The sequence below is a fragment of the Perognathus longimembris genome, chromosome 1 (assembly GCF_023159225.1).
Source record: "Perognathus longimembris pacificus isolate PPM17 chromosome 1, ASM2315922v1, whole genome shotgun sequence".
Lineage (NCBI taxonomy): Eukaryota > Metazoa > Chordata > Mammalia > Rodentia > Heteromyidae > Perognathus > Perognathus longimembris.
The window spans coordinates 14,917,190-14,936,659 of record NC_063161.1 but is presented as its reverse complement, the minus strand read 5'-3'; the positions used below and the strand labels follow the sequence as shown (position 1 = coordinate 14,936,659).

General features: G+C 39.1%; 2 protein-coding genes across 2 annotated transcripts in view; one reads left to right on the top strand and one right to left on the bottom strand.

The window, feature by feature from the left end:
• The window catches only part of Mybpc1 (myosin binding protein C1), a 72,671-nt gene that overhangs the window by 8,472 nt on the left and 44,729 nt on the right, over positions 1-19,470 (top strand). Inside the window, exons 3-10 of the mRNA XM_048340563.1 lie at positions 753-788; positions 2,362-2,475; positions 5,871-6,019; positions 6,328-6,445; positions 7,611-7,662; positions 10,342-10,398; positions 15,512-15,678; positions 17,712-17,844. Of these exons, the coding sequence (XP_048196520.1) occupies positions 753-788; positions 2,362-2,475; positions 5,871-6,019; positions 6,328-6,445; positions 7,611-7,662; positions 10,342-10,398; positions 15,512-15,678; positions 17,712-17,844 (826 nt within the window). The remainder of the gene's footprint in view (positions 1-752; positions 789-2,361; positions 2,476-5,870; positions 6,020-6,327; positions 6,446-7,610; positions 7,663-10,341; positions 10,399-15,511; positions 15,679-17,711; positions 17,845-19,470) is intronic.
• On the bottom strand, positions 3,562-3,855 carry LOC125359564 (eukaryotic translation initiation factor 1-like). Its single transcript, XM_048357352.1, has one exon. The coding sequence runs from the start codon at positions 3,853-3,855 to the stop codon at positions 3,562-3,564; it is 294 nt and encodes a 97-aa protein (XP_048213309.1).

Here is a 19,470-nt window from a genome sequence, read left to right as displayed (position 1 = left end):
GTGTGAGCTACCTGCATCTGTTTTCCTCCTGTCCTTTGGATAATTGGTAATAGACTTTTATTTTACTTTATTATTTTTGTACTGGAACTAGGCCTCAAACTTAGGGCCTCTTGCTCTCACTTGACTTTTTCACTATCTCTTGAGGCATACCAACACTTCAACTTTTTGCTTGTTAATTGGAGATAAGATTTCCAGGTTGGGAATGTGGCTTAGCGGTAGAGTGCTTGCCTAGCATGCATGAAGCCCTGGGTTCGATTCCTCAGTACCACATACACAGAAAGAGCCAGAAGTGGGCACTGTGGCTAAAGAGGTAGAGTGCTAGCCTTGAGCAAAAAGAAGCCAGGGACAGCGCTCAGACCCTGAGTTCAAGCCCCAGGACTGGCAGAAAAATAAAAATAAATAAATAAATAAAATAAAACTCTGTCTCAACCAAAGTTGTTTTAAAAAAATAAAAGATTCTTGTTGACTTTTCTGCCTGGGTTGGTTTCAAAACTTGTTCCTCAGATCTCAGCCTCCTGAGTAGCTAAGGATTACAGGTGTGAGCCACCGGCCCTGGCTGATAAATGGACTCTTAAATTATATTATGTATTTTTTCAAAGACATGCAGTTTATAGGTGTTTTCATAGTTGGAGCTGTACTGATTCTCCATTTCAGATAACTTGTAGTTTTTCTCTCCATCACCACGAGGTACAGGACTTGGGGGACCCCTCCTTCCCTGTCACACTTGCATCCTCCGAATCCTTTTCTTTCAGGTTTGGGTAGTCGGGCCTTGGAAAGAAAAGATTCAGGTGAGCGCCCATCTGAACAAGGCACCCTCATCCGCTCCTAATACAATAACTAATGGCCTCATTTCTTGAAGTTGTACTGGATCTAATCTTTGTTTTATTCCGTTTGTCGTTTTGATAAAAGCGCTCTTTCATTACATTTCTTCTGATATGGAAACTAATAAAGCAATTAATTTTGCATGACCCACACATACATTCAAGAATCTAGCCACGTACAGTGTTTCACCCTCAATATAATTTTTCACATATGACAAATACACAGACTAGATTCCATTTTTTGAATGGGCTAAATTTCTAATCGTTTGCATTTGTATAGAACATTGTATAGACTTTCAGGTCTATGCTCTCAGCTACAATTCTGAGGTTATTTGGTCATACATTCGAATACTCAACGAAGTTTGTATAGTGGGCCTGACATAGTCTTCCTGTGTGTCACTCAGTCTAGAAGGCACCACAAGTATACTAGTGAACAAAACAATAAGAATACTCTTCTTTATTTTCTAAATGTGAGTGTCCACTGTTAATATCACAGACACACAGAGCACGCTTTTCACATTGAGGTATTAGAATGCATAGTCATATAACTACTTTGCTTAACTTCATTGTGAAAATGTTCTCCTAGCACTGAGCATGATTGGTACATAAAAACTAAATAACTAAATGTACATTTTCTAAATTACATGTATAAATATATATAGAAACATCAACAAATAGAAAATTGATGACCTATGTATTCTTTCCCTAGTTATTAAGTGGCTGAAACTAAACTTTTCTGTATTTAACTCCAAGATCAAAGGAGCATTTAGTTTGTTCCTACCTTCTTCATCATTGAATTGGCTACTTACAAATATCAAACTCCGCAGTACAAACTAGAAATAAACTTCATTTCCAGATTGTCTCTCTCTTCCTGGGAAAGCTTCCAGTTTCTTTTTTTCCCTCTCTATTCTTTTTCTTCTTGTGTTTTTTACTGTTTTCTTTTTCTCCTTGTAGGACAATCTTTCTATTCTTTAAGTTTGTAGCTTTAGGTCATGATCCTGTCATTTATTTGTCAAAGTGTGGCCACATCCGTACAACCCTGATAGAATTGTCTAATGACACAATAGCAAGAAATCTACAACTATCAGACCTAGGTTGGTTTTCTGACTCTTGTCAGATAGTTCACCCTCAAATGAGTCTGATCTCATTAGTCCCTTCTAGTTCAGTTTTATTTCTGTGGCCTGAAAGCCAGTCAGCTGGCAAAAACACTTACACTATTGTTTGAATACAGCCACGATCATTGTTTATCCACTATAAAGCATACAAGGTGGAGAAACTTAGAGTTAACAACTTACCTGAAAAGTTTCACTATTTCCAGGAATTAGCACATGTTGCTTCACCAGATATCCCTGTAAGAATGGAAACCTATCCCTCTCTACCAATGGCAGCTGGGGACAAAAAGAATGATGCTATGATGTTATGTTTATCTAGGCTTACTAGAAGAGGAAGAGCATCAGCATTGATGCAAATAGCAAACAGGTAAGTCTGCCCAAGAGGAAGCAAGCCCTGAAGTGACCCATTTCCTTCTTCTGCTTGCTAGAATGGTCTCTTGGTGAGTCACCTGCTGGAGGAGAAGAGCAGGACAAGCAGAATGCCAACTCTCAACTGTCCACCCTGTTTGTTGAGAAACCTCAGACAGGATCAGTGAAAGTTGGTGAGTGCCTCACATCAAATCCTCTCCCTTCCCTTTTTTTTATAGTGATGTAAAATTCAGAGATTATAAAATTAAGTATTTTAAAGTAAAAAATGCAGTGGATTTTAGTGCATCCACAGTGTTGTGCAACTACCATTTCTACCTGTATCAAAACATGTTGGGGCTGGGGATATGGCCTAGTGGTAAAGTGCTCGCCTCGTATACATGAAGCCCTGGGTTCGATTCCTCAGCACTACATATATAGAAAAAAGCCGGAAGCGGTGCTGTGGCTCAAGAGGTAGAGTGCTAGCCTTGAGCAAAAAGAAGCCAGGGACAGTGCTCAGGCCCTGAGTCCATACCCCAGGACTGGCAGCAAAAACAAAAACAAAAACAAACCCAAACCCCAACATGTCCATTGCTTCCCCAGTACTTCACTAAGCAATCACTTGCGTTGCTCACTTCTGCCAGGCCCCTTCACTGATTGCTTTTTTTCTGGGGAGGACCTGTTCTGGATTATTTCATATAAATGGAATCACACCATCCATGATATTTTGTTTCTGGCTTCTTTCACTTGTTGTAATGTTTTTGATGTCCACTCGCATTGTATAGCATACAATAGTACTTCATTCCTTTCCATCTCTGAATAATGTTCCTTTCTGTATAATACCAAGTCTTGCTTTCTATAACCTGAAAAAGTGAATGATAGCCATTATTTTTGGTAATCTTTAGCTGATAGAAGTCCAGTGTCTTACTTGGGTCCAAATCTTGGTTCTGCTCTTTCATGAATAGGAAAGACCAGTTAGTCTCTTTAGACCTTGGTTTTCTCATCTGTACTATGGGGATAGATGATAGGATGCACTTGTGAAGTATTTTTTTTTTTTGGCTCTTTTCAGTTTATTGCATGAAAGAGTTATACTAATCCAAGCTAAAAGCGGACCCCAAATGGGTACATTATACAAGCTGTGAGGTTTTTAAACTTGTGACAAGGGACAGGAGGGAAATTCTACTCATTGCAAGGAAATCCTCACTTAAGCTTCAATGAACCACAAGCACTTAAAACCCATGAACCTTCAGCTGACAGCTGATAGTCCTTAGCCAGTCCAATCTCTACCAGAACTGGCATGTGTTCTTGCACTGGTCACCCTGTGGCTGAATTACTTCTCCATATTCTGGATGCTCAATTACAGTACCAATACAGGCAAATTTCTTCTTAAACGCCTTCACTAGTTTCTTTTTATCGTAATCATCAGCGATCCCTTGGACAGTAGTAAGGGTCTTCCTGCCCTTTCTCTGTTGAATTCTTATATGGCTATAATCCTCAGTGCCAGCAGGAAGCAGGTCATCACCCTTACTTGCATCAGCAAAAGGGTGAAAAGCGTGGAGGTTCTGGATAGCAGACATACAATATGATTCCTTTTTTTTTTTTTTTTTTTGGCCAGTCCTGGGCCTTGGACTCAGGGCCTGAGCACTGTCCCTGGCTTCCTTTTTGCTCAAGGCTAGCACTCTGCCACTTGAGCCACAGCGCCACTTCTGGCCGTTTTCTGTATATGTGGTGCTGGGGAATCGAACCCAGGGCCTCATGTATACGAGGCAAGCTCTCTTGCCACTAGGTCATATCCCCAGCCCTACAATATGATTCCTTTTCCTCGGTGGAAATAGCCTGTGCCGGGGGACGGAGCGTCGGGAAGTGAGGGGGCTCAAGGGGGAGACAGTTGAGTCCTCGGCGGTGGCTCAGTGACTGGGGTTGTGAAGGATTTTGAAATACTCTGCAAAACCAACAGCAGAAAGTTCTTCACCAGTGGCTGCTATTATTATGACACACTCTATCCCATAAGCTGATTACAAATGGCTATAAGTCTGCAGAGGTGCTAGATGATAAGATCTCCTGTACGTCCAGGAACAGAGAGTCAGCTATGTGGTTCACCTTCAAAAACATGCATTCCAAAGTACTACTTATATATTTCTTGGGGGTTTTGGTGGTGGTTGTTGCTGTTGTTGTGCCAGTCCTGGGCTCGAACTCAGGGCCGGGGCACTGTCCTTGAGTTTTTGGTGTTTGTTTTTTTTTGCTCAAGGCTAACATTCTACCACTGGAGTCACAGCTTTTTGGTGGTCAACTGGAGGTAAGAATCTCATGGGCTTTCCTGCCTGGGCTGGCTTTGACTCAACTCAGATCTCAGGGTCCTGAGTAGCTAGGATTAGGCATGAGCCACTGGCACCCATCTTATTTCGGTTTGTTTTTTTAATGAGGTGACAGATACTGAGTATACTATGGGAATACTAAGAATTTTCATGGCAGAGTTGGGGAGACCTTCCTCTGCCAATGGCAATTTGGATCTTAATAACATCATCCCAGCCACATAAAATTATCTAGATAGTCAGAATGAGGAAAACCTTTGAAAACCATAATGTCTGTCCTTTCATGTTCCAAGGGCCTCATATGGCCCACAGACTTAACATTCCCCACCCTTTCAGGCAGACAGATGAGAAGTTACACAAACAGATGACCACAAAACTACATGCCAGAAAGTAAATAAACAGCATGCGAGCTTAAGCAGAATTCAGAGGTTCCAAGAATTCTAAGTAAACCAGCTTCTATAAGGAATACACTGTGATCAACTCAGAGTTTGATATTTAATAAATATTCTGTAAATGTTTATATAGCTAATTCTTTCAGTAACTACTTCTTTCTGGCATGCAGAACCACACTGGATGTAAACAGAAATGCTGGCTCCTCTTGTGTTCCTGTAGGACACTGAAACACGTCCTCAAAGGCTATTCAATCAATGCACACAAATAGTAAATTTAACAGATCTGTTTCGTGTAGTCATATTCCTGTAATTCCAGGCTTCCTACCACCTTGTGTAAGGAAAAAGATGCCCGAACAAATGTTTCTTTCTTCATGTTGATTCCCTGTGTATCTAAATCTCTCTATAAAAATTCTTTCCACCAGTTTCTCATTACTCTTGTTCTGCTTCATTAACTTCAAAAGCAGAGCAAGTTAGATTATCCTAAGAATGTCCAGGACACTAATCAAATAGTGGGACTAAGCCTCATGCCAGCGGCTCACGCCTGTATCTTAGCTACTCAGGAGGCTGAGATCTGAGGATCACAGTTGGAAAGTCTGTGAGACTTATCTCCAATTTACTAGCAGAGAGCCAGAAGTGGAGCTGTGGCTCTAGGAGAGCTGTAGGCTTGAGCACAAAAGCTCAGGGATGACACCCAGTCCCTGAGTTAAAGCCCCAGTACTGGCACCCCCCCCCAAAAAAAAGTGGTGGGGCCAACTCATTGCACAATTCTAGAAGTGCAACTCACACCACAGTCTATGCAGTTACAGAGCTGCGTCAACTCTTCCCAATCAACACCAAAACATAGGGCATGTTTTTAAGCCACAGGTTAAATCCATGTGTGTTTTCTAGGAGGAAACATCACCTTTATAGCCAAAGTCAAGGCTGAAGATCTTCTTAGAAAACCCACCATCAAATGGTTCAAAGGGAAATGGATGGATCTGGCCAGCAAAGCTGGAAAGCATCTCCAGTTGAAGGAAACCTTCGAGAGGCAAACTCGGGTATGGCTCAGGGGGGCAACTGGCTTGTGTCTTCAGTATGGGTAAGAAGTCATTTCAGGTGTAACTTTGAGTGATTTCAATGCCAGAAAACTCTGTGGAATTACCATTCCTAAGGTCTCCACCTCCATTGCAATGGTCTCCATGTGCTAAGGAACCAGGGGACATACTTATGTCTCTGTACTGATACTGTTGTATTGAACTTCCCAGATACAGTCATATTGAGGAAATTGGTAAAGTAACTGAAACATGATAGTCTCTTGCTGTCAGCAAGATAGATCTACAGTGTGTCTGGATGCATTGTGTTATAGGTATACACATTCGAGATGCAGATCATCAAGGCCAAAGAGAACTACGCAGGAAATTACAGATGCGAGGTCACCTACAAGGATAAGTTTGATAGCTGTTCATTTGATCTTGAAGTGCATGGTAAGAGAACTTTCTTGCTTGCATGCATGTGATCTTTATTTTATTTTATCTTTAAATGGGAAGGTATGGAGAAGAAAGTAATTTAACATGATGAGATTTGCGGGGGGGGGGGGCGGTGTTTTCTTTCAAAATTGAATGATTTGCTGATGTGGCCATTTCTGCCATCTTGCTGAATTAAGTTATTGGGATTTCACTTTTAAGAAGTGAGATTTGAACTGGGAGAGAATGAGGGAACGGGTGACATTGTCCAAAAAGAAATGTACTCTTTTTTTTTTTTTTTTTTTTTTTTTTAGCCAGTCCTGGGCCTTGGACTCAGGGCCTGAGCACTGTCCCTGGCTTCTTCCCGCTCAAGGCTAGCACTCTGCCACTTGAGCCACAGCGCCACTTCTGGCCGTTTTCTGTATATGTGGTGCTAGGGAATCGAACCTAGGGCCTCGTGTATCCGAGGCAGGCACTCTTGCCACTAGGCTATATCCCCAGCCCCAGAAATGTACTCTTTACCTGACTTATGTAATTGTAACCCCTTTGTACATCATCTTTATAACTTTATAACAATAAATTAAAAAAAGAAGTGAGATTTGGAGCTGGGTTTCAGTGGCTCATGCCTGTGATCCTAACCACAGAGGAGGCTGAGATCTGAGGACAGCAGTTCAAAGCCAGCCTGAGCCAGAAAGTCTGTGAGACTCTTATCTCCAATTAACCAGATGAACCTGACAAGGTCATGCTATTCCCATTCCAGGAGAGGTCCAACAGAGGCAGAATGATCTTTGGGTGGGGACATTACATTTCCTGTGTTAAATGGAAATTTTGCCCTGGCAAGACATCTCTAAGAATCTCCTAAAGGCCCTTTGAAGTCTAGCTTTGTAGGTAGCTCTCCCCGAGCTGCTGGATCAAAATCTCCAGCAGGACTTCTGAAAGTTCCTTGGATGACTCTCATGGGCAGGCAGTGGAATGACAACCACACATGGTGGCCTCTGTAGTGCCTATAGTGTTTCTTCATGAGGGGGGAGGAGGACTGCCTTTGTGGCTCAGCCAGCCTGGAGGACAGCTAGCACCTCCACCTCTTGCTCTTCCATCTGACCCATCCCCACAGCTCATGAAGGAACTGAACTGAAATTTGCCTTCTTAATGGGTATTAACATCCCTGTTTTCTTTCCTCTCAAAGAATCTACGGGGACGACTCCAAACATTGACATCAGATCTGCCTTCAAGAGAAGGTAACTTCAAAAGGGGAAATCTGGACAGCTATTATGTAACACAGAGGTGGAGGATTTTCAAAACATACCTCCCTTCCCCTATGCTCCATATGCCAAAGAACAATCCATTTCACTGTGGTCAGACACACCACTTTTTTAAACACTGGTGTTGAGATTGAGTTTACTGTCCAATCAAGCATATATGCTAATAATGTTCTAGAATATTCTCTCTAGAATATTCTTTTTCCTTTTTTCTTTTTTTAATTTTTTAAATTAAATTTTATTGACAAGGTGATGTGCAGAGGGGGTACAGTTGCATAATAAGGTAGTGTCTCTAGAATATTCTTGTCAAAGTAAAGTCATTTTGCTGGTATTATGGTTGCCTTAGAAAGATATACTTTCAGTCTATTCATAAGTGTGTGTTTCTAAGTACATTATTTCTTCAAAATGGCCCAAAGAGACATTTAAAGAACATCCATTATATCTAGCATCAGTTAATTAATATACAAAGCCTTTTTATTTCAATTAATGATCACCTACAAATCCCTTAAGGACTAACTAAATCATGTGGTTCCCAAACCACAATTATCAGTCAGTTACTGAAGTTAACATGGTATAATACTGAATTATTATGTATAAAAGGTCACTGAATCCACTAGCATTAAAATATTGTTGAAAGGCAAATTTTAGATACTTATTTATTTTTGAAAATTAAGATATCAGGGAAGAAAAATGAATTTTTTTCTGTCCTCTGAAAAATGTAACTTGTCCCTTCTTATTATGATATTACCCTCTGTTTTTAAATGCTACCATTTTTGACAAAAGCAATTGCTTTGTTCTTTCTAAGACCAATTCATTTGCTGTTGTGTTCAATAAGGAAACTCATTCTAAGTTATAAAGTATCATATATATATATATTAGGAAAATGTATGGCATCCATTTTTATAAAACAACACTTCGGTTCATTAATAAAAGGTACATTTCTCTCTTAAATTATGACTAAATAAAATGCAATTACTCTGAAAAGATATTGAAAATTACCTGATCAATAATTTGTGTGTGTGTGCCATCCTGGGGCTAGAACTCAGGGCCAAAGTGCTGTCCTTGAGCTTTTGTGCTCAAAGCTAGCACTCTACCACTTAAGCACAGCATTACTTCTGGTTTGTTGGTGGTTAATTGGAGAAAAGAGTCTCATAGACTTCCCTGTCCAGGCTGAATTAAAACTGCGATCCCAAGATCTCTGTCTCCTGAGTAGCTAGGATTACAGGTGTGAGCCACCAGTGCCCAGCTAAAGTAATTGGTAGTTTTTATTTATTTATTTATGTTAATTAATTAATTTATTTTTGCCAGTCCTGGTGCTTGAACTCAGGGCCTGAGCACTGTCCCTGGCTTTGTTTTGCTTAAGGCTAGCACTTTGCCACTTGAGCCACAGCGCTACTTCTGGCCATTTTCTATATATGTGGTGCTGAGCAATCAAACCTAGGGCTTCATGTATAGGAGGCAAGCACTCATGCCACTAGGCCATATTCCCAGCCCCAACTGGTAGTTTTTAATATGAAAACAAAAATCTCAAACTTTGGAATCCTATTATTTTCTTTCTGCCATCTTCCTTCATCCAAAATTTAGCAAATACGTAGATCTAAAACAATGCCCATGACTCATACAAGTATATTTCAGAACAGGAGACATAACCTACTGTTCCAAACTCTAAAATAATAAAAGGCCCCAAATACTTTTGATTAGAGAGATTTTTGGAAACACTTTTAACTTGAGTTGAATCCTTATGACTTACATATTGTACACACTGTTTTTAACCCACAGACTCTTTCCTTAGAAACCATAACTAACATTTGTAAAGCTCAGGAAACAAAATCTTCATTTAGAAAACTAAACATGTAAGTAAAATATGTAGTGCCATTAAATGTTAAATGTGAGCACTATAGCTTTTTTTTTCTTTTAGAGTTTCTATGAAATCACAATGGTGGCTGCATGCCTAATCTAAGATGCATTTCTCTGTAGGGGAAAAAAAAACTGAAGAGTTTGTCCGCAACTCAGATACATTTTTGAAAAATACCTTTAAAAAAGCTATTAGCATGAAAAGAAAAGACTGCTCTCTAAAGGGAAATCCTCTGGAAACCAAAAGGAATGCATCTTTGGAAAAGCTCTGCACCAGCTCCATTTGTGCTTATGTCAGTATCACATTACCTGATTCATCTACTCATGGGCATAAAGAAGTTACCTTTGATATAAGGCTTTGTACTTATATATCTGGCCCTGGTATACTTTGTCCTCCAAGCCAATCTCTGTCTTACATGCACAACAGAGATCAGCAAAAGTCCTGTGCTTTTCACATAAATTTGTTTACCCAACTGGCAATAACAAAGTACTTTGTGTTGCTTGGCTTTAAATGTATTTGTGTTACATGGTTTTTAACACAAATCCAAGCAGTTCTCTATATGCAATCTACAAAATCGTGTCTTCTGAAATTGTCGAGGAGCACAAGCTTCTCATGGTTGCTTTTCCACAAGTACATGCTCCAAGAACTTCCAAGGTGACTTGTGTGAAAAGAAATTGTTTGTGTTGATTCAGTCCTTGTGTGGTAGCACAAAATTGCATATGTTCTATGTAGAGTGTTTGGGGGAGACTGCCATGTATGTGTCTACATTAAACCCAGATTTGCTTTTCTTTTGTTAATGACAGTGGAGAAGGTCAAGAGGATGCAGGAGAACTTGACTTTAGTGGTCTCCTGAAACGTAGGTGAGAATCAAGCGATGGGGTGTGGGCACCCCATCACTTTTACACCTCTACCCAGAGAAGTCAAGTTAATATGAATGCCTTTCAAGGAATTTTTCTTTCTTAAAAAAAGAAAATGTGTCAATGTGTCTTGCTTACAGAATATAACAGAATCAACTAAGAGAGGGATGAAAAAACAACAACTGCATACTAACCTCTTAAAAACTGTAGCTGATGCTTTCAAGTTTTCACCATGTCTCATGAGTTCTCACATGCTCTCTTAGTTGGGGATGAGAAGATATGAAAACAGAGACATTAAGATTTAAATACCTAAGAACCTTTGAAGATGGTACATGATTCTTCTCGTGATTACATATATCAAATTTCTATCACCTTGCTTTTGGTATTTGATATTTAACTAAACAAATCAAGTTCTCAATTTTGGTAGAAGTGCCTGCAGAGATACCTACCTATTCCTCATTACAAAGGTCAAGGGATGCCGAGTGGCTTTGTCCCCCAGGCTCACAAAAACCCAAGTTTCTCTTTTCCGAGTCACCATCATCTTCTGTGACTCCATGCAAAAAGTACTATATACATCTCACCTGCCCCGGAAGCTCATTCTTCTGTGCAGAACATATATTGATACTTTTAGACAATAAGAGCTAGCTGGGTCCCAGTAGCTCATGCCTGTAATCCGTGCTACTCACAAGGCTGAGACCTGAGGATCGCAGTTTAAAGCCAGCCCAGGCAGGAAAGTCTGTGAGACACTTATCTCCAAATATCCACCAGAAAACCAGAAGTGGTGCTGTGGCTCAAAGTGGTAAAGAGCTAGCCTTGAGCTGAGGAGCTCAGGGACAGCACCCTGGACCAGATTTCAAGCCCCATGACCAACAAAAGAGAAGAAGAAGAAGAAGAAGAAGAAGAAGAAGAAGAAGAAGAAGAAGAAGAGGAGGAGGAGGAGGAGGAGGAGGAGGAGGAGGAGGAGGAGGAGGAGGAGGAGGAGGAGGAGGAGGAGGAGGAGGAGGAGGAGGAGGAAAGAGGAGGAGGAGGAGGAGGAAGAAGAGGGGAGGAGGAGGAGGAGGAGGAGGAGGAGGAGGAGGAGAAGAAGAAGAAGAAGAAGAAGAAGAAGAAGAAGAAGAAGAAGAAGAAGAAGAAGAAGAAGAAGAAGAAGAAGAAGTTGTTAAAAGCTCCCCTGCAATCATTTAACCAGACCCTCCCCCAAAAAATTACCAAAAGTTCCTCTGGTTAGAATGCAAAGCCAGGAATCCAAGAGCTGGCTCATAGAAAGGGATGAATACATATTTGGGAGAAGGATGAGTTTAAATCTCAACTCTACCATCTACTAGCTATGTGACTTTTGTCATCTATGTCCTCTCTGAGGTTTCCTTCTCATATTTGTAAATGTGAACAGTTGAAATAACTTAATAGAGCTATTGTGAACATTAAATATAAAAGGTATGGTCCACAGCAGTTGGCAACTAAATAGGAACTTCCAGTCAAAAAATGTTTCCCTTTGAGAAGCTTATATAAAGAGAACACACACACACACACACACACACACACACACACATACACACATACATAGACACACGAGAGAGAGAGAGAGAGAAAAAGAGAGCGAGAGAGAGAGAAAAGGGGGAAAGGGAGAAAGAGAGCTATCAAAACATAATACAGAACATTTTTAAAGTTGTTATGTTCTAATGAAAAAGAACAGATCAGTTCTGTTCTTTTTGGAGAATCAAAGAAATTAAATTATATGATTAAACTACTAGAGGAAAATCATTAAAAAAAAAAAACACACAACAACACTTGGAAGCCTTAGTCTCCCTGTCCCTCTCATGTGGTAGTCCTATCTATCTTTCAAGAAACTTCTTTGCTTACTGCTAAAACAAAATGAGGAGCCAAAGTGTCTTCAGTTCTCATTTTCTTTGCATCCCCTTAACTAAGACTTTGATTCCCAATTAGATTGTTGCTAACATAAGACTGTATTCATTTAATATACTGTCCTAATCTACTATTACAACTTTAGAAGTGGTGTGTTTTCCTACTAATTTGTAAATTGCATGTGTTGTAAATGTGGTAATGCTGCACGGTTGCCATTTCTACTTTTTTGGGAGTGTGTGACAAAAATCCCCATCATGATGAATACCATTATGATCAGCGTCTCTGTTCCCAAAAGATCTCCTTGCCCTGATTAAAGCCAGCTTCTTTCACATAGACATTAGATGAAGCAGGAATCTTTTGAGCAGTAAATATTCTTTTATGGGATTCGACCTATATAAATCCTTAGTTTTATTCTACATAAAATTTCTATAAATTCTACATAAAATTTCTATAAATGCTCTATAGTTCACAAGGATCATCAAATTATAGAGATTTTGATGTAAATGAAATTACTCTGGATGCTATATAGGTCTTTCCCAGCAATGGAAAAGAATCAGAAACCTGCAATTTTCTTGTCCTCGTCACTTAAGCACGCAGGCAGGGCTATAGGCAGCCACCACGGTAAGTAAAGTTATGTTCCAGATAAGTGAAGGAAATGCTACTGGAGAGACATTATAGAACAGAAGTGAATACCACTATTTGTAACTTAGAATACAATCGTTTATGGAAAAGAAAAGAAAGAAATAGGCAAAAAATCATTGCTATTTTATGAGAAAGTTGACAAAGAATGTGGCATGTATCCTTGTTTTAGTGGATATATACTCTGTGTTTTAATGGAAAATGAGGAGGGTATTTGGTTTTACGATCTATTAATTAAACTAATTTATTACTAGCTTTCTTCATGGAAATATTCCCCTCATAGATGTAGGAACATATTAATAGTTGACAAGTGCCTCTTGTTAGTTATGTACATTGTGTGTAGTTTGATATTTTTGCACTATCAGAAGGATACTTGAAGTGTTTGTGTATGTAATTTCCTTAATCAAAATACAAATTTAATGCAGTCTAGGTATGGCATAATTCAAAGTCTAAGGGCATGTTCAGACTGGAATGTGACAAAAAATCAAGTATCAATAAATTAATGAAACACCCCACAGAGAATATTATAGATATATGTGCACCCACATTTTAATTGCAATTATCCAATTTTTAAAGGTACATTTGAAATACAGACTGCTTTCAGCCTATACATTTTATTGGTTCTCACAAATTATTGCCACTACTCCAGTTTCAGGACAATTTCTTAAAGCTTTTCAATTTCCCCATGTTAATATGGGACTATTTTTATTTCAATGAGATACAAATAATGCCCTATGTGAAGTTTATCAAGGCACATTTTCCTAGGGGGTTTTCTAGCTCTTCCCATCAAAATTACTAAGGGACTCATGACCCCTCACTTCCTTCCATTTTTCAAGACATTGGCCTCAGGAACCCCCATTTGGGGGAAAAAAAAAGACTTATATGACAACGTAAAATGGAAATTAGGTGTTTAGGAGTTATAGTGTCTAAAGATACCCTAAAAATTATGCTAACAACATGTATTCTTTCCCACATTTTCCTAGGGGGTTTTCTAGCTCTTCCCATCAAAATTACTAAAGGACTCATGACCCCTCACTTCCTTCCATTTTTCAAGACATTGGCCTCAGGAACCCCCATTTAGGGGGAAAAAAGACTTATATGACAATGTAAAATGGAAATTAGGTGTTTAGGAGTTATAGTGCCTAAAGATACCCTAAAAATTATGCTAACAACATATATTCTTTCCCACTCCCGTATGCTTCACTCTTGATTACAACCCAGGATTTCCCTCTCGTCGTTTGTATAAGTATAAAGAAGAAAATCTGAAACAGGAGTAGTAAGTGAGGCAAAACAAACATATGTGTAACTTACCAGTCCCTAGAATGATAGTATAAATGTTTCCATGCTAGTACATAAGATGTATTAATCAGGATTTCCAAAATCCTGTGCAAATCAGTATAATTCACAAAAAGCAATCCTTAATTTCCAAACTAGCCTGGGATAGTTAAGGAAGCCTAAATGAAATTAATAATTTCAATTATATTTTACATTTATACTAAGCTCTTTTTTCTGTGTTTATTCCTGAGTTTCATAGTGAAGTTTTAGACTAGAGGGGAAACAAATATCTTTTAATTCTTATCATGTTCTTTAAAATTTCTATACATTCTTTAGGTAGTGATCAAAATTTGGGACCCTATGTTTGATAGTTACCCTCAGAAGAAGTTACTTTCTCTTTGTTCATGGGACTCTAAATGGTTTGCTTTACTGTTTACCATCTACATGTTTATAATTGACCATCCTACTTCCAAGAAGAAGAATTCAAGACAATCTGTTACAATGATATATGACAGAATTTTTTTTCATCATTCCTCTGCCAATTTAGAAACCAATTTAGATAAACCTGTGTGTGGAGGGTAGAAAACAATACTGAGATTTGAACTCAGGGCCTAAAACTCACTAGCCATAGACTCTTCCTCTTGACCCAGGCTCTAAGACCAGCAGCTTTCTTTAAAAACAAAACAAAACAAAAAACCTGCATCCACAGAAATATTTTTTTAAAACTTCATGGGAGTTTTGTTTCTTTTGTTTCTTAAATATAAAGTGGCCAATGTACATACTCACTTCTATTGGCAAAATCCAAAGCTTTGAAATACGGTCTTTGCACTAGCCCACATACCAGTAAGATAGATAGAAAGAGATCATTTTTATTCAAAGGCCAATAGTCAAATCTTTTCATTCTCATTGCCATCATTATCATTGTTATTATTATTTTCTAACCCATGAACATGGTATACCTCTCCACTTAAAAGCATATAATTCTTAATCTCCTTTTCGAAATGAATTCACAGCTCATATCTAAGGTGAAAAACATCCTAATTCCCTACATTTCATATTCAATTAGATATACTTGTCTCCCCCCACCAAAAAAAGTTGTTCTTTTAATATAGGAAATGAAAAGTGTTAGCATTACTGTACATACTATCCACTGGGACTTTCCCTAAGACTTCAAATAAGGCAAGTAGATTTACTCGGTGGCATTTAAAAAGGGTTGTTTTGTTTGTTTGTTTAACACAACCAAAAAGAAAAGGAAAGGAAGTCAGGATCACAGCCCGGACATCCTTTGCTCTAGGGGCCAGGGCAGTTACTAAATTAGGCAATGGGTCTCTCTGGTTAGGGAGGTGAAGCAACAAGAAGAGGAGCCTGAGATTGATGTGTGGGAGCTGCTGAAGAATGCGAACCCCAATGAATATGAGAAGATTGCTTTCCAGTATGGTATCACAGACCTGCGGGGCATGCTCAAGAGGCTCAAGCGGATGCGCAGGGTGGAAAAGAAGAGCGCAGGTGAGTGTACCCGGAGGAGGGAGGAGGTAGCAGAAGCTGACCCCGGCCAGGTGCACTGGGAAGATTCAACCTTCATCTCACACCTGTAATTCACCCTGTCTAGCTTGGCTCAGGGAGAGGCCAGACGTGGGGTATAGGAGAGGCCCTCTCTTTCGATGACCTGTGATGATAGCAGGTGGCTCCCCGCTAACATCATGGCAATGCAGATAGTGGGGCAGTTCCTGAAGGTTTCAGGTAGCATGAGTGTCATCTCCACCCCCACCACCCCACTAGGAATGGGCAGCCAGCCTCTCTGTACCGCACCCACTTCTCCATCACAAAGTCTCGGTTTCCAGACCAGAGGAGTTCGCCATCTCTGCTGAGCATCCTGTTTCTCCAGCCTTGTGGTTTGGCACGGGGAGTTTACTTCTCACAATGTACTATTGTGAAATTCCTGTGCATTTCCCCAGGGATCTGTGTTGTGCTTTGAAATACTTTTTTTTTTCTTAATGTGGAGAAAAAGAGAGAGAAAAAAAAGAATACATTTAAAATATAAAAACTTGACCATTGAAGTTCTTTGGAGTTTCCTGTAGTAGATCATCAGTTATTGGTTTGACCATACATCAGGATGATAACTGAATCCTATTATGATTTATTGTTCTGTTAGTATTCAGAGGGAAATGAAAGACTTTGCCTATACTTTATTTCTAAACTGCTTGTGAGTTCATTGGGAAAGATAGTTGGGAAAACATACAGCTGGTTATTTTGTTTTGCTTATTTTAATTGTTTTGCAGAGCTTAGCCATTCTCATGATCCCAGAACCCCTAAAATGGTCATCTTGAGTCTAGGAATTTGTAGTCTCAAACATCAGTACAGACACTTGTTTTTCCCAGGGATTTTCATATATCCAACCTGTCTAAATAGAATTACATTTAAAACCAGAAAACAGCCACTTCTGTTAAGACCTTTCAAAGAAAAAAAAAAGTGTGTGTGTGTGTGTGTGTGTGTGTGTGTGTGATGTACATGCAAGGGATGCTTTTAAAATTCTATTTGGGGGGCAAATTTCTACAATACAAAAATAAGTCTACTATTTCAACCAGCCAAAGGTAATCAATTGAATCCTATTCATTACTGAATTTGTCTTATAAATTCCATACTGAATAAAAAAAACCTGTGGGCTAGGTATATCACTCAAGTAGTAGTATGCCTATCTAGCAAGCACAAAGTCATGAGTTTAACACCAGTACTACCCAAAACAAACAAATAAACAAAAAGAAAAAAAACCCATGAGATAGAAATTCAAAAATAGAGCGGGGTGTGGTAGCACATGGCTATAATCCCAGTACTGGGAAGGCTTAGATAGAAAGATATCAAGTTCCAGGCCAGGCTGGGACATCCTGTAAGACTGTGTTTCACAAAGCCAAACCAAAAGAAAAATAAAAAGAAGAAGGACTATTTTGAAAAGGAATTCCAACAATACCCTTTTAGAGAATTAAATTATCTTAGAGTTCAATTTCATATGTGTGCAGTTCCTGAAGAATTAGATCACTTTTAAAGCTTCTTCAACTATTTTTTTTTTTTTTTTTTGGCCAGTCCTGGGGCTTGGACTCAGGGCCTGAGCACTGTCCCTGGCTTCTTCTTGCTCAAGGCTAGCACTCTGCCACTTGAGCCACAGCGCCACTTCTGGCCATTTTCTGTATATGTGGTGCTGGGGAATCGAACCTAGGGCCTCATGTATACGAGGCAAGCACTCTTGCCACTAGGCCATATCTCCAGCCCCTTTCAACTATTTTTTTATTAGGTTTCTTAAACACACACACACACACACACACACACACACACACACACACACGTACATTCTCTTTTAAACCATCATAGTAAATATGTCAGCACAATCCTAAAATGTGAAGGACACTTTAGAAGGTTCCCAATGTTTTTCTTCTCTGACACTCGTTTTCTTGTTGCTTTTTGGGTTCTCATGTGTGCTTTGACTTTGTAAATTTACACCGTTTGTGCTCACAGAGTGACATACTTTTGTTTCTTTGATCTATCAGCTTTTGCAAAAATTCTTGATCCTGCATATCAGATTGATAAAGGAGGCAAAGTAAGGTTTGTAGTGGAGCTGGCAGACCCGAAGCTGGAGGTGAAGTGGTTCAAAAATGGCCAAGAAATTCGGCCTAGTACAAAGTAAGTGGCTTTGCATGCAAAAAGTGACAAACAGAAATACACATAGATAAACGAATAAGTAAAATTTCCAAAAGTAGTTTGACCCAATTTTCTGAAAATAAACGGAATTTTGGGCTAGAACCCTATAATGTGAAGTCACACAGTGGAGAGTAAAAGCTTAAGTCACTTTTCTTGTATTATTGGAGCTGTTCTAATTGGAGCTATGCAGATAAAACTATCCCTTATGACAGACTACTTTAAGTGATTCTGAGTTATTGTTCTGTGTGACTAAGGTTAAAAATAATTCATTTGGAGCATTGTGAAACTTCTCCCAATTTTTTTTTTTTTTTTTTTTTTTTTTTTTTTTTTTTTTTTTTTTTTTTTGGCCAGTCCTGGGCCTTGGACTCAGGGCCTGAGCACTGCCCCTGGCTTCTTCTTGCTCAAGGCTAGCACTCTGCCACTTGAACCACAGCGCCACTTCTGGCCGTTTTCTGTATATGTGGTGCTGGGGAATCGAACCCAGGGCCTCATGTATACAAGGCAAGCACTCTTGCCACTAGGCCATATCCCCAGCCCCCCTTCTCCCAATTTTTTAAAAAGATAAATTTTATTGTGATTAAGGTGTCATACAGAGGGGTTACTATTTTTTGTAAATCAGGTAATGAGTACAGTTCCTTTTGGACAATGTTGCCTCTTCCTTTGCTTTCCCCCAGTTTCCCACTCCTGCCCACAAGTTGCATAGTTCATTTTCCACATAGTGTGTACTGAATACCGTGACTACAATTATCCACCCTTCCTCCCTCCATTTCTGCACACACACTCATTTGCTACCCTCCCCCCAACCCAAAAATACCCAAAGCAAAAAACGAATACTACCACCACCACCAATAAAACCATGTTTTTGTTTCCTGAACTTCTCCCAATTAAAAAAATGAAATTTAAAAATTATTTGGAGATACATACTTGTCCTAACAACTGAGAATCACATCTGATGATTTGATGATTTGTACTATTTCCAAAATAGCATCTGTATTTGATAAGGGCTGAATAGCCTCTGTGTGTTGAGTATTTAAAGCCATGTATCTGAATAGAACTGTTTAATGCTGAGATGTAATGAAATGTGGATCTAAGCCTGTGTCCTGTTATTTCTTGGCCCTCTCCCAAAGGAAGGAGACAAAACTAATCCCCAATGTCTGATAGCATCACTAGTCTATTATGAAACTACTTTACAGAGATCCCCTCAGCCTAAGAGATTTTCAACTGCAATATATTGTTTTAAGTTAACAAGAGCCACGTGTACATTGATAAGAGTCTTTAATCCTGGAAATCTGTCACTTCTAGAGTACAATTAGGTGGTTTCCAGTTTCTTAGTGTAGTCATGCCGACAGAAATGACTTTGTGTGAATGTTGATGATGCCTTGGTACCAAAAGTCTATGAATGATGGCCTGGATTTATCAAAACATAAATTTTTAATCTTATTACATTAATATGATTTTTTATTTGCATACACTGATTATAAGAGGGGAGGGAATCTGTTATGATATTTTCATGCTGTGAGTGCCTATAAAACATAATTTTTAATTTGCTAGCTTTAGTAGAAAATATTCAAGTATTTTGTTCTTGAAGTCTTCAAAAGGAGAAGTTGT